The 13,846-nt window shown below is 38.3% G+C and overlaps 1 protein-coding gene across 1 annotated transcript; it reads right to left on the bottom strand.

Annotated features, from left to right (window-relative positions):
• Positions 1-203: 203 nt before the first annotated feature.
• Positions 204-9,514, bottom strand: sgk3 (serum/glucocorticoid regulated kinase family member 3). The gene is made up of 17 exons (XM_005912187.2): positions 9,236-9,514; positions 5,160-5,330; positions 4,952-5,035; positions 4,725-4,797; positions 4,567-4,642; positions 4,289-4,364; positions 4,053-4,102; positions 3,899-3,956; positions 3,596-3,679; positions 3,376-3,507; positions 2,924-3,036; positions 2,407-2,443; positions 1,978-2,064; positions 1,627-1,722; positions 1,329-1,484; positions 1,050-1,139; positions 204-438 (listed from the first exon to the last, which is right to left on the bottom strand). The coding sequence occupies exons 2-17, from the start codon at positions 5,253-5,255 to the stop codon at positions 268-270; spliced, it is 1,479 nt and encodes a 492-aa protein (XP_005912249.1). The 5' UTR covers positions 5,256-5,330; positions 9,236-9,514; the 3' UTR covers positions 204-267.
• Positions 9,515-13,846: the final 4,332 nt, after the last annotated feature.

Raw genomic sequence — 13,846 nt, 5'->3', positions numbered from 1 at the left:
TGTAAACTGACAGAAATCACTTTAATAAAGAACATCGGTCCCTACATCTAAAAAATTGAATCTGTCTTTTTTTTTATTATTATAAATACAGGTAAAATAATACCTTGTTTCAACCAAAATCTATTTTGAGTGCAGTTCCTTCTCAGCTGCGTGCTTTGGCTTCACATAACAAGTTAATCCATTTATACTGCTTCCCTTTAGTTAAAAAAAAAAAGAAAAAAGAAAGTTAGAATGGTTAAGGCAACTGAATGCTTCTATGGGAATGTTTCATAGGAAAGAATCATCAGAAGGCGGTGCGTAAGAAAAGCCCACAAAAGCGTCATCGGCTTCCATAACACTAGCGTTGACAATCGACTGTTCTTGAGACCAGCACACTGAGTTGGGGACCATCTCCTCTGTGAACTCAGGATCGAAGTTTGAGATATCACTGACAGAGCTCTGTTTTAAAAAAAAGAGTGCAGAGGTCACATTATCATTCATGTAAAAAAATACAAAACATCATCACAGAGTAGGTCACCTAAGGGTGACTTACTCCCGTGACAGAAAAGCATTGTTTCAATTTTACACTGTGCTCCAAAAAGACACGGCAATCATAAAAAAATATAAATGGAGTTGCCAGTTTAAAAAAAAAATTAAAAAAATCAAGACTTGCAGTTGTACAAACAACAAGATACCCCTGCAACAAAGCTTACCTAAGCGAAATGTGACCTTTTCATTGTGTCAATACTCTGTTAGATTGCATATCTAATTTTGTTGGACTGCATGTATGTGCACGCTTGTTACAAGTTTATTCTTGTTTGTACTTTAAGAATTACTATGAACTAGATCTACTCATACTATAAACATGATAACTCAAATATTAAAGCTACTCCATTTCCACAAAGATGTTTTTAGTCATTCAGTGTGATTAGAATAGTATATAAACAATGTACTGTACAGAACGTCCTGTAAGTCTATACTACTGCAAAGCCAAGAGAATTATGTCTTGTGAAGAGTCAAAATAAGTGTAAAATACCCAGGCGGTTTTGATTACAGGAAAAAATATTTACCACAAGTGGTGTAAAAGGGGGAGGGATCTTCTTCTGCTCAAGGTCATCCCAGTTCATGGAAGAGAAGAAGCTGTGTCTTCTGATCTCAATCTGAAAGTCAAGAGTAAATAAACCGCAACATGATTTTTCAGCTAACAGAGCGTGAAGAGAAGAATGACACTCATTTTTAATTAGTGTTAGAGACAGTGACACGCATGTACATTAAAGGTATGGGCCACTAGAGGGAGCTCAAAAGTTACAAATTCTGTAGTGAAAATCGATTTAATAAAGGACACATACAAAGTCTTCCCTGTATCCCAGTCTGCGCTTGCCATCTTTCTCCAGCAGCCCGTCGAGGAGAGACCAGGCTGTGTTGGAGGCACCGGGACGCCTGGTTAGCGGCTTGTGGAGGATGTTGTCATACATCTCGTGTGTGTCCCTGCTGTAGAAAGGTGGCTAGGAAATGGGGGGAGGGGGGGAGTAGAGGTTTATAAGTGAGTAGGAAAATGTGGCAACTCATTGAAATGTTTCAACATTTATCACTAAAGCAGATTTACAAATCAGAGTTATTTTTGGAAATGTCAAAGTAAAAACTCACTAGACCAAAGAGCATTTCATACAGCACTGAGCCCAGACACCACCAGTCTACTGTGCGATCATACGGCAGCTTCTTCAAGACCTCTGGAGCTAAGTACTGCTCATTTAAAAAGAAGAAGAAGAAAAAACCCCACATAATAATATGACATTAACTCTCACATTTTCCTTCTAGCTTAAAACACAGTTATCAATGCTACAGTTCTTTTGCATATGAAAGTGTATTTTATTCTCCAGTAGTTTAACAAATTACAACACACACACACACACACAGCGGAAAATTATTAACTTCACTTTTGTAACAAGGTTTTCAATGATTGTCATGTTAAACAAAAGGCTTTCTTGGAAGACAAACCTCAGGTGTTCCACAAAATGTAGTGGTAGTGTCCTTCTGAGAAATGCCTTCCTTGCACAATCCAAAGTCTGTGAGTACGATATGCCCCTAGAAAAGGGAGGACATAGGGATGTTTTTAGATAACATGTGCTACACAAGCAGCTCATTATCCCCCGGGACTGAGGATACTATTGTTTACTAGGAATGTTGGCTGCAGCAGTCAGTCACATTCACCGTTTCCTAACTTTCTCAATGAGGCTAGGCAGGAAAATCATTAATAAGACCTAATCCAATCACACGCTTTCTGTCCAGCTGGAACTGGAAATGACAGCAGGAGAATGAAATGTGTCCTGTACGTGTTTTATGTAATAACTCCTCCACCAGTTATAACCCTAACATGATATCCAAAAGTGGCATTGAGATATATTTTGGGATTCGTTGAACACTTACCTCGTGGTCAAGAAGGATATTTTCTGGCTTTAAGTCTCTGAAAAAATAATTTCAAACACAGTTGCATTTAAACGCCCATATGTTTGAAGTAAATGTAATTTCAATGTAATTTCATAAGCTCTACACTTGAAGAAAGTCTTGTAAAAAAAACAAAAAACAACTAAGTATATCTCATCCTATAACAGCTTAAAGAAACACATTTAGCTTTATTAGCTTGAAGTAATCAGCCTCTCACACTGCATCTTCTTTACCGCATTGCTTCAGTTCAGTGAGCTTTGCAGGCATTCATTTATGCACAGCTTTTTTATGACCCCACCATAGCATTTCAATCATGAGATGTCTGAGACGTAGCTCTTCGGGGTTTTTCTCCTCATAGTTTCTCTGCACGGTCTATTTGCTAGTAGTAGTAGTATTAGTTTTTCACATGACTTCACAGACTCACTTGAACTTTCTTTTTCACGTGACTGTATCTTGGCTTTACATATTCGGCTTGACTGACACTTTAACAGCAGCATACCTGTAAACAATCGTGAGAGAATGCAGGTATCCCAGCGCACTTGCCATTTCAGCAATGTAGAACTTTGCTCTGGGCTCCGGAAAGGTCCTTTCTCTTTGAAGATGAAAGAAAAGCTGAAAAGAAAAAGGTTATGGAGAACTTATAAATACTGATATTTCATTTTTGGCATGTTGTGCTCATCTGGTTCAGAGTAAGATTCGGCTTTAATGGCATGCTGATTGTCACGCAGCGCAGCTAAAAAAGCCGATCACACTTGAAGCAGTAACATGCAAAAGCCACCCTTACTCTAAGTAATGCTATAATCGCTAATAAAAGTATCACACATGGAGGTGTGTTAACAGTAAAGGGGGATTTTTAAAAAAAGTTTCTTTATTGCTTCATTTCTCAGCTGTTCATGACAGTGTGACTCAATTCTGTGTGATTTTATTACAAATAAAAGTGAAACAACTCACTTCTCCTCCATTGATGAAATCCAACACGAAGTACAACTTGTCTTTAGTCTGGAAGGAATAATGAAGCCCAACCAGGAAAGGATGTTTCACGTTCTTCAGCAAAACGTTGCGTTCTGCCATGATGTGTTTTTGCTGATTGGCACAACAATATATGTGAACCATTATCATACACATATCCAAGCCAAAATACAGATAAACTCAGTGGTGATCAAAGTTTTACCTCTTTCCTGTTGAGAATGATCTTTTTTTGTAAGATCTTGATGGCATAAAACTTTCCATCGTGTTTTCGTTTAGCGAGGAAAACCTGCATCAGGAGAGAAACAGAGCACGTTGAGAATTTCATCAACACTGAAAACCAAAATAATTCCTTATCCAATTCTCACTTCCTACATGGAAAGGGCAACACATGCAGAACTAAAACCTGTTGCTTCCTCAACAGTAATGACATTAAAACTTGTCACTGTCTAACATCTGGGATGAAGATAAAGTGAACATATTTTCCAGTATTGCACCAATTACATACCTTCCCAAAACTCCCTTTTCCTATGACTTTTAAAAAGTCAAAGTCTGTGGGCTTGGCTCTGAAAGATAAAATATTTTTAAATTTACAGGCATTTCAGATAGAAATAATTGATAAAAACATCAAGGCCTTGTCAGCTATGTTCTAGTAAACATACTGTGGATTTGCAGAGGGTCCCAGGTTGATGTTTCTGGAGGTAGAGTTGTTCTGTTGTAGAGCAGAAAAACATCATTTAGATAAGCCAGTGAGACCCACAGCTGCCATATTAACATAACAGCCTAAAATAACTGTCTGAAATATTTATATAGATATATTTATGCATGTATATAAAGGGTTATCAGACAAGATGCTGTCATCAGGACAGGCAAACCATCATCCAAAACTGCTACATACCTTTTCATCTTCATCCTCAGAGGCATCTGATATTTGTTCCCTTTTTTCCATTAGTAAAAATGCCCTCACATCTGGACTGTGAAGTTTAACACAGGACAAGCAGGTAAATAAAAACATTCTAACAGCAGCAGGTGACAGCCAACATAGTACAACTTTTAATTTAAATAAGCACAAAGCACGGCTAAAAAAATCTGAACAACTCATCCTAATAAAGTTAGCATCAGACATCAATATATAATATAGTGTTGTATAATAACAGTAGGAGCTGCTACACTTACTGGTTGCAAAGCTGAGGATGTGAGACGAGTTTTTTGATGAACTCATGTAACCCGGCTCTTCTTTGCTTGATGAACTCTATTTAAAACAAACCTACAATCAATCACTTGCACGCAACAAAGATCAAGCAGGGCCTATTTAGTTAAATGCAAACACCTACCCGGGTCAAAGTTGTCCCCAAATATCCTTTTAGCTGGAATTTTCAAGTTCATAGATGGAAACTGTTTCCTTAACTGTGTTAAAAGCGCAACAGAGAAAATTATTTTAGAAGGGAGAAGATTATTCTGACATATTTGTAATTATTCTGAATGATTCTTAATATCATAAAACACAACATCTGCCCCCCAAATTAGATTTGATGGAAGATCAAGATGTTCCACTGCTTACTGTGTTAAAGAGTTTATCAAACTCTGCATATCGCCTGAAGACAAACCATTCCTGTTGTCCAACATTGACAATCACTTTGTAAACCTGAAAAAAAACAGACAACCATAATTCATGTAAACATTAAGAAAAGTAGCAAGTCCTAATTTAAATGACCATTTCTGGGATTACATTTCCTGCAGAAAAAATATGAATGAACCAATGCACGCACTGTGTAGCGCTTTTTTTTGTCCCTCTGCTCATTGTGGCAAGGGATGCTGACATTGGGAAAACTGGGTTGGTCCTCCATCTTAGGGCCGGTCAGCATTCAAAGGTGCAGTAATGTGTCCCCCAGGAAAAGGCTTCAAGTATACGACTGGCCAATCCTCATTCTGGGTCTCTACTGCAAAAGAGGAAAGAGAAGAGCTTACTCTGTTATACAGGAAGTGAAACTGGTCTTGCTCTGCTCACTACACATATCAGCTTGCAGGGCTTACATCACTGCACACTTCAGAGGTGGCAGCCTTTGCTCATTAATCAGATTATATCGGCACAGTATTTGTTGTAACTGCTTTGCACTTTATAAGCACTCAGTTCTCGAAATGGTATCATCCCATGTGTTAGAAACGCTCAGTTTTATTTTGCCAAGAATCAAACATTCATATCATTAAGATATGTTAAATACACAACAGAACAAAATATGTAACACCGGTCTAGTTATTTTTAAACTAGGTTGTACACCGTATGTTAAAACGTTGAAGAGTGTAAGTATTTTTCTTCTTTTTTGTCACTATCTGTTACATTACAGGTAATCATTTTTAAAAAGACATTATTCAAATGTAGTCTTGGCTGAAAGTCTGTCTAGAAGTCCTTTGACTTTCTTAACTCTTTCACCCATAAAAATGACTATATCATATATCATATATCATCTGACTATTAAGAAATAAAGTTTCTGGATTTTTCCAAGGGTAGCTGCATAGGCAGAGACCACCTTCACTTGCCTCTGATGCACACCCAGTCATTTTGTTCTTTAAGCAGGATTAAAATATGACAGAAACCATTAGTTTCATAAAAGAGCTTCAAGGGTTACTCTGCTAGGCTTTTGAGGGGTAACGAGTTAAAAAGGGAAGATTGTGGTGAGAGTACAGGGACAACAGATGGGTCAGTGAGCTGCAACATGGCAGCAGGTGGGCTCCCTCCTCCTGGGCAACCAGTTAACTCACTCCTTACTGTGAGCATATCCCATCCTCCCTCAGTTTTAATAACATAACACTTAAACATATCAATACAGCACATACTAGCTATTATTTTGCTGTTAATCGTGCCATCTTCTTCCAGATGACTCTATCCATGCAATCTCTTCCATGTCTCCCCTAACAACTGAGCACATACAAGCCCACAGTGATTCACACACTAGCTCTCAAACATGCTGAGTCTGTGACATTCTCCCTTGTTTGGCTCAGTAGAAAAATGTATAATTTTTTTTAAACCTTGCAGGGGTTTTTGAAGCCAGAGTTACACAGCAAGCAAAACATTAGAAGGAAATAAATAAAGCAAATTGCTGGGATCCAATAAATTCCTTCCCCTGACTGTTGAATTAACAAAAGGTCAGGCTTTCAGTTGATTTAAGGTGAAGGGGGACAAAGTTAATACTGATAAGTCTTAATGAGTAAATTCTAATAAACTGTAACAGAAGTGTCTTCTGTCTCCAGCTTAACTGGGGACCTGAAACGATCATGTGTACTGTAAATACTCAACACTGTGTGATCTAACTGAACACACAGAGAGCGGCATATCCTTCTCTGTCCGTTATGTAATGTCTGTTGTTTTAGAACAAAGCTCTTTGTCTGCTGCTCTGACTTGATCATTGTCTGAGGTTTGTGAGGTCAGCCTAGTTTTGTTTAGTAGTTTTATCTTTCCGAGCCCTGCTGCTTTCTCAAAACACACAGAAAACCTGCTCTGTGACAGCTTTCTCCTGCCGCGTACCGATCCTGAGTGTATCCTGAGTGGGCATCTCATTCTGCTCACGTTGGGGTGAGGAAACGGTAAAAGAGCGGCCCTCTTTAAAATGCATGAGTGCAGTCAGAGGGACCTTCATGCCCTCTTCATCACTAGGCGTTCTTTCTGTTCTGTCACGACACTGTAAAACTTTCTTTTTAGTTTCACTTTTACTCACATTTATAAAAACACAAAGAGCCAGTATTACCAGTACTAACTTTTCCCTCTAATAAAACTGCTTGTCCACATATGCAAAGCATTTGTTTAAAAATAGAGCTGTAACTAGGAAATATTTTCATTTTGCTGAGACTGTTCAGTCTATCAAAACCCATCAGCCTCAGCCCAAGGTGACCTTTTAATGTGTAATTCTCGTGACACCCGCCACCTAAGATTTAAAAAAAATTAAAACAGGTAAAAGCAGGAAAACATATTTTCTGGCGATAAATTAGGATATGTATTGATCTAATTGACTGAATCTTATTACAGAATCGGTGTACACCAATTCTGTAATGGAAAAAAAAAAGGTTGCGTCATTGTGGCTGGCACACACTAAAATGCCTGTGCACATCGCCGAGCTGCCTCACATCTGTGCGTGTTTTTCATGCTTAAATGGCTTGTGAAGCTCACAGGGTAGGACCCGCTTTTTAACATTCCAGAATTTTTTTTGTTGATGGGGGGAAACAACATATAACCGTGCAGTGAAACCTACATTTGGAGCCTGACACAGGCTGCTACTCCTAAGTATGGAATGCTGCAGCTCACCACACCCACCAGCACGCACTGTCAAGTTAAATAATAAGAAGTGAAAACAAAGAGTGGGAATCACAATGCGAATAAGAAGGAATGAGACTATTGTTAAACATGTGTCCTCGCCACAGTTTATGCCCACATCACAACATAAATTAACTTGTGATGACAGACCCAAAATATTACAGCCTACTACTACTACATGGGATAAAAAAAAAAAACAACTTCTCAATGATCAGTTCAAACATAGGGATATCTGTGGTTATGTACAGTAAAGCATAAGCAACACTAGAAGACCACGAAAGCTCAGTCAGGCAAGCAGCTGCTGATCAACAAAAAAAAGGCAAAGTTTTGAGGGGACGAAAGATGATTTCTAACCTTTACTCAGACCAGTCTGCGTTGCCACAACAGTGGCAAATCTCTGATAGAGGAAGTGCAGCTTGAGTAGTGCGGGGAGCACAAACATAGTGCATCAGCACATGACCAAATTCTTACCCTAACCTGACAGTCCAGACAGCTTAGAGACAGCCGCAGTGTCTACTGACTTCCTTTTCGAAACAAACCTGAATCAGTGTGTGCACTGACAAGAAATGACCGGTTCATCAGCTGCAGAAAATAAGAACTCAAAGAGAGCACGCTCAGCAGCCTTAAGGAGCTTGCTCTGTTATGACAGATGTTGAGCTGGCTCTTTTGTAATGTGAGTATTTGTCCCATAAAACCACACATTAACATCAGGGAAGGAAATGTGAACTTGACCTCCAGTCAAAGCAAATGGACAGATGAGATGAGAGTCCACATGTGAGTTTAAATATACTCTTTGGATAACAAGAGGAAACGGAATGATGAAGAGGGATCACCAAGGGAAGCAACCTTCCTGTCAGTGTAAATTTGAGTTTTTTGGTGCGTGTTAATATCACACAAGCTTGGATAAACATTCAAGGTGAACATTCATTGTGACAGCTTCTGAAGTCTGAAAGCTACGTAGAGCTATGTGGATGACAGTTCCCTTGAAGACAGCATTGAAAAAGGCCTTGTTTACTATTTCTGTTTCATTCTGCCAAAAGTATCGGCAAAAGCTTACAAAGCGTACAGGTGTACTTACACCGGTACTACTTTTAAATCTGTGCACATGTTACGTGTATTGAGGGGAAAATAATTTCTTAATAATACATTTTCGAGCCGAGGACGTGAGAGAAAAGAAAAAAGAGACAGGGGAGGGAGGAGCTCAACACACACACGCAAATAAACCCCCGGCAGACACTAAACGATAAGCTTCATACACTCTAACAAGACCGCAAATGTAACACAAACTATAAACAATACAGTATTAAGCTATAAGGACATGGTGAGTACTAAACAGTAGATGAGCAAACACAAGTTAGTAACTTTAAGTGTCTCTCGGCTAAACTTTCTTTAGTGACATATTTGAGCAACAAACGGTTAATGTTATAACTAGCATTATATTACTTAACATGACACTGGCACCAGTTCTCCCCATTTGAAGTAAATATTACAGCTACAGCTAGCCAACACGTCGTTAGGAGTTACGTGAACATCACGTACCTTTCAGGATTTTGACGCGGTGTTCCTTTATTTTCGCAGTTCCAGCGGGGATTTTTCGCTCTACGGCAGTTAAGCTGCTAAGGTAGCAAACATTTGTCCAGGTCGGGCAGGGACGAAAGTCCCTAAACCCTCCAAATGCAAGTGTGCTTTCTCTCACTGCTCACAGCCGTCCGACAAGTGAGCGCAGCAGGAAACATCAGTGTTTCCTGGCCGCACAAAGTTCCAATGAAATTTGTCACGGGACCTCACACGGACAGACGCGACCGCCGTGAAGTACACGCTAGACACCACTTTACTTCCGGTGCTGCTTTTCAAAATATAAGGGGAATAAAAACTTCCTGAATTGATGTCTTTTGCTTAGCCGCTGTGCTAAAAACAAACACATTTTAAGCACTTTGTTTTACTTTAATGTTCCCGTCCACCGTATCCTCACGCCAATCATAGTTCTAATTAAACATATTAAACACATCTTAATGTAGCCTCTGAGATAAAAAGCTGTGCTTTCTGCTGGAGCCCAACCCATATAATACTTTTGAGTCATTCTATAATTGGGCAGTTTAGGTTTCAAAAGTGGCGAATAAGTGATAATGCATTTATTTTCTAATCTATGTATTTAAGAAAAACAAATAATAAACCATAAAAAACAAACAAAACCCCTTAAATTTGTCCACCTCAAGCATCAAAGGTTCACTTTTTACGAGATATTTTAGTTAGTTAACTAATTAATATTTAGACTTAGACTTAATCTTAGCAACTTTTGAACCTTACCACATCTAACTTTTCAATAGTCCCACTTTTTTGGTTTATTTTCAAAAATTTTCTCAAATAAACTCATCTAATAATTTAAACCAGTGCAAAGATAATAGATTCAGAGCTAGGAAAAACATTTACGGTTATATTATTAACATGACATGGTAACAGGGTTACAATTTGAGTAACCATTTACACAAGACATAATGACTTATTACATATAGAACTTGTGCTTGTACATAGCTATATATGTTTCAGACAACAGAAATGTTGTTTATGTTATTGTTTGTTTACATATATGTTTTTAGCATGTGTTTGTAAGAGGTGCGAGCTGTAGAATATGATACATGTGATGATGGAAAGTCAAGGATACATGCAGTCATATAAATAAGGAATCTTTTCAATTAATTTGCCTTCCTTTGGAAATGTGTGTAACAGGGTTGGACTGGTGAGAGTGCAACTCAATCTAGTCAGAAAAGATTAGAAAAAATACAAAGCACATCAAAGAGGACTGACTTCTGGGAGCTGAAATGTTGCATTATTCGTCTTTGTCGTTTTCACTGTTTTGTTGATTCCCTTTCCAATCTAAATAAAGGCATGCGTCAACAAAATCCGAACAATAAGTATGCATTTAGAACTCATTTTAACTGTTATATTTGACATGCAATTTGGTTATCAAGAATCTGTGATATGTTTGGATTCTTGAGAGATATTTTGTATTTCAAATGCTTTGGAACACCTTTTATAAAATCTATATTTTGTCCCTGAACAGTGGTTTACACAATTTACACAACAATTTACACTGGCCTTCACAGACACAGTCACCTTTAACTAAATTAGCAAATTTGCCAACATTTCTTTAGTTTTATGAGTTTGTTTACTCTGGCGATTAAAAAGGCATTTAAAAATAATTTTGGCCAGCTATCCTATAACTCTGTATGCATGTAATTACACAAATGTCCTTGGTTAAAATTTCAAAACTTGTGTTTTAATAAGATCACGACGTTTTGATTACGCAATAAACATTTTTGGGCTCTTATTTTCCTGGGATAACAAAAACTTCCGGTCATGTTTGCTTGGCACAGCTGGATTTACTCTGATTCTGACGAAATCCAACAGTTCAACAGCGCCACCTACAGGAAAGAAGGCAACAGAAACCCAACAATCATAACAGTATTCAGACAGTTGAAGGCCAGCAACTATGAAGTATCCACGATGAATTATTTCAATTATGAATCATTTAATAATAATGCAATTATTAATATTTTGTTAGTTCATATTATTGAATATAGTGCTTCATAAATGTGGTAATATCCTTTTTAACAAAAAAGTGTGATTTAAACTTTCAGTGCTTTTGTGTCTGACCTTTTGTGGTGAACACCTAAACACACTGTAGTCCAGGTCAGACCTGACAGAGCTGATACAAGAGAAAGGCCCCAGTAGTGCTCTCCACAACAAATCTGAAGAGCTAAGCCAACATTAAATGTAAATATTTTAAAAAGAAAAGTTTGACATCTACATTTTGACTGAATATTTACATATATTTAATAGCTAAAGTGAGAAGTAAATAGTTTTTACTTTTTTAAAAAGTTTTTTTGTTGTTGCTGAAATCGGCTGTCCTTTAAGTCATCTTGATAGTAACCAAAACTGTATCTGTATGAGTGTGAATAGTTTTCAGTTTGTGGGCCTCTGCCACAAATTGACAAAAGTAACGCAAAATTAAAAGAAATAATAAAAAGAAATAAAATCAATAATATTATAATACTTCAATGATTGTAATGTGTGTGCTTGACAACATGTATGTGATGTACACAAATACTCTATAGAAATCCCACAATCATATATTTGTACATTTCGACATGAAAAATGGCAAAATAAATAAATAATTTAAAAAAAAAATCATATTTTGCATAGTTAGATCTTAACAAGTTCCAAGTAGAGCTTCAACATGCCACAAGAAAAAGTGGGGGTGAGACAAAACATTTTTTTGAGCATGCAATTTATTGGGAACAACACTTAAACTGAAACAGGCTGTTTTACAACTGATCAAAAATTTAAGACCACATGCTTTTAAAAGGCCAAATCTGGGCACAAATGTGGATTCACTGTCATTTTCTGTCAGGTAGTCACACTGCCATGGCGTTCTGATGGTAAAGGCAAAGGTAAAGGCCTTTTTGAGCATGGTCGGGTTGTTGAACTGCATAAGCAGGGTCTCTTGAAGCGCGGCATCACTGCTGAGGATTACAGACCAACAAAAGTCAAGTGGAAGACCCCCCAAAATTTTACCAGCACTGAGCCAGAGGATCCAAATGGCTATCCGTCAAGATACTGGACGATCCTCGACCCAAATTAAGGCCGTTACTGGTGCTGACTGCAGCCCCATAACCATCAGACAGCATCTTCAAAGGCCTCGTCGCCTTGAACACCACAGAACTGACCGTTTGGACTTTGCAAGAGTGCACCAAACATGGAACACTGAAAGGTGGAAGAACGTTTTACACCCTGATGAGAAAAAATGTAACCTTGATGGTCCTGATGGTTTCCAACATAACTGGCATGACAAGCAGATGCCACCCGAGAGTTTTTCTACGTGCCACAGTGGGGGGGCACCATATGGGTTTGGGGTACATTTTCCTTCAGTGGAACAATGGAGCTTCAGGAGGTGCAGGGACGTCAAATGGCCACTGGCTATGTCCAGATGTTGCAGAAAGCATCCCTCATGACTTAGGGCCCTCGTCTGTGTGGTAAAGACTGGGTTTTTAAACAGGACAACGCTACAGTGCACAATGACTGCAGGACAACGGACTTCTTTCAGGACAATCTTTCACTCTTCACTCTTTTGGACCATTCTGCATCTTCCCCTGACCTTAAACCAACTGAGAACCTTTGGGGATGGATGGCAAGGGAAGTTCACAAAAATGGACAACAGTTCCTAAGAGTAGATGCCCTTCATGCATCTATCTTCACCACTTGGAGAAACGTTCCCAATGTTCCATTTGCCTAAACAAACATGTGATGGATCTTCAGAAGGCCTGGTAGTGAAGTGGAGTAAAGTTTGTCGGGCTCTGCTCTGGTATAAGTACTGTATGTCACTGTGGACATGGTTGCTACAGAGACACCAGACTCTGTAAAGCACAGGCTGTGACAGGAGGATGGATGCAAGAAGATGTACAGCAACTGTTTCTGTCTATAATGTAATGGTGAAATTTTGTGGATGAACAAACACATTTTATATCATTCGTTATTAAATGATAAAGAATTTCCTATGATGTTGTCCTGGCTGATAATTAATAAACATTAAACAGCTAGCAGCTGCAACTCTAATTCAGCGATTCAGCATTTCAAATTAAGTTCAAAAACTTAACTAATCCTGATTAGAAAGCCAGATGATGTATTGTACAAAAAGTTGTGCAGAATCTTTTGCAACATAAGTTTAGAAAACCTAACATCTACAAATCAGGAAACCAGTTTTGTTTTTCCTCCTCTGTATTATGTTTATGCTGTTTGCATAACAGAACATGTGCACACATATAAAATAGTAAAAAATTATTTCAGCTGGTTTAATTTTGTTTCTTAAATACTAAAAGTTCATGTAACACATAACGGTCTCATACTGACTTGTCTGTGTGTACAAAGGTCACTCGCAGGCAGCTAAAATATTTAAAATCAAAGTGCTATTTATTCAAATAAATCATATTTAACAGCGGCCTCCCATGGACGAACATGATAGAGCCTGCCTGAAACTTGGAGAAAAATTGAAACGGGAGTGGCATTCAGGCAGGGAAACGTGGGTGCACGAGGTGCGGGAGCCAACCCTGATGCGCGGCCTGTGAAATGCGACCCAGGGGTACTCTGGGACCC

Source organism: Haplochromis burtoni, unplaced genomic scaffold (genome assembly GCF_018398535.1).
Source record: "Haplochromis burtoni strain Fernald_Lab_line unplaced genomic scaffold, NCSU_Asbu1 Contig_1, whole genome shotgun sequence".
In the NCBI taxonomy this organism is placed as follows: domain Eukaryota; kingdom Metazoa; phylum Chordata; class Actinopteri; order Cichliformes; family Cichlidae; genus Haplochromis; species Haplochromis burtoni.
The sequence above is the reverse complement of the archived record's forward strand: the minus strand, read 5'-3'. Positions and strand labels throughout refer to the sequence as shown.

Excerpts from the sequence above, each read along its gene's own strand:
- sgk3 (XM_005912187.2), bottom strand. The coding sequence starts at position 5,255 with ATGCTGACCGGCCCTAAGATGGAGGACCAACCCAGTTTTCCCAATGTC. Across the intron at positions 4,643-4,724 it reads TGGGGACAACTTTGACCCGG|AGTTCATCAAGCAAAGAAGA; the intron begins GTAGGTGTTTGC and ends TGTTTTAAATAG. Across the intron at positions 3,957-4,052 it reads GGACCCTCTGCAAATCCACA|AGCCAAGCCCACAGACTTTG; the intron begins GTATGTTTACTA and ends TTTATCTTTCAG.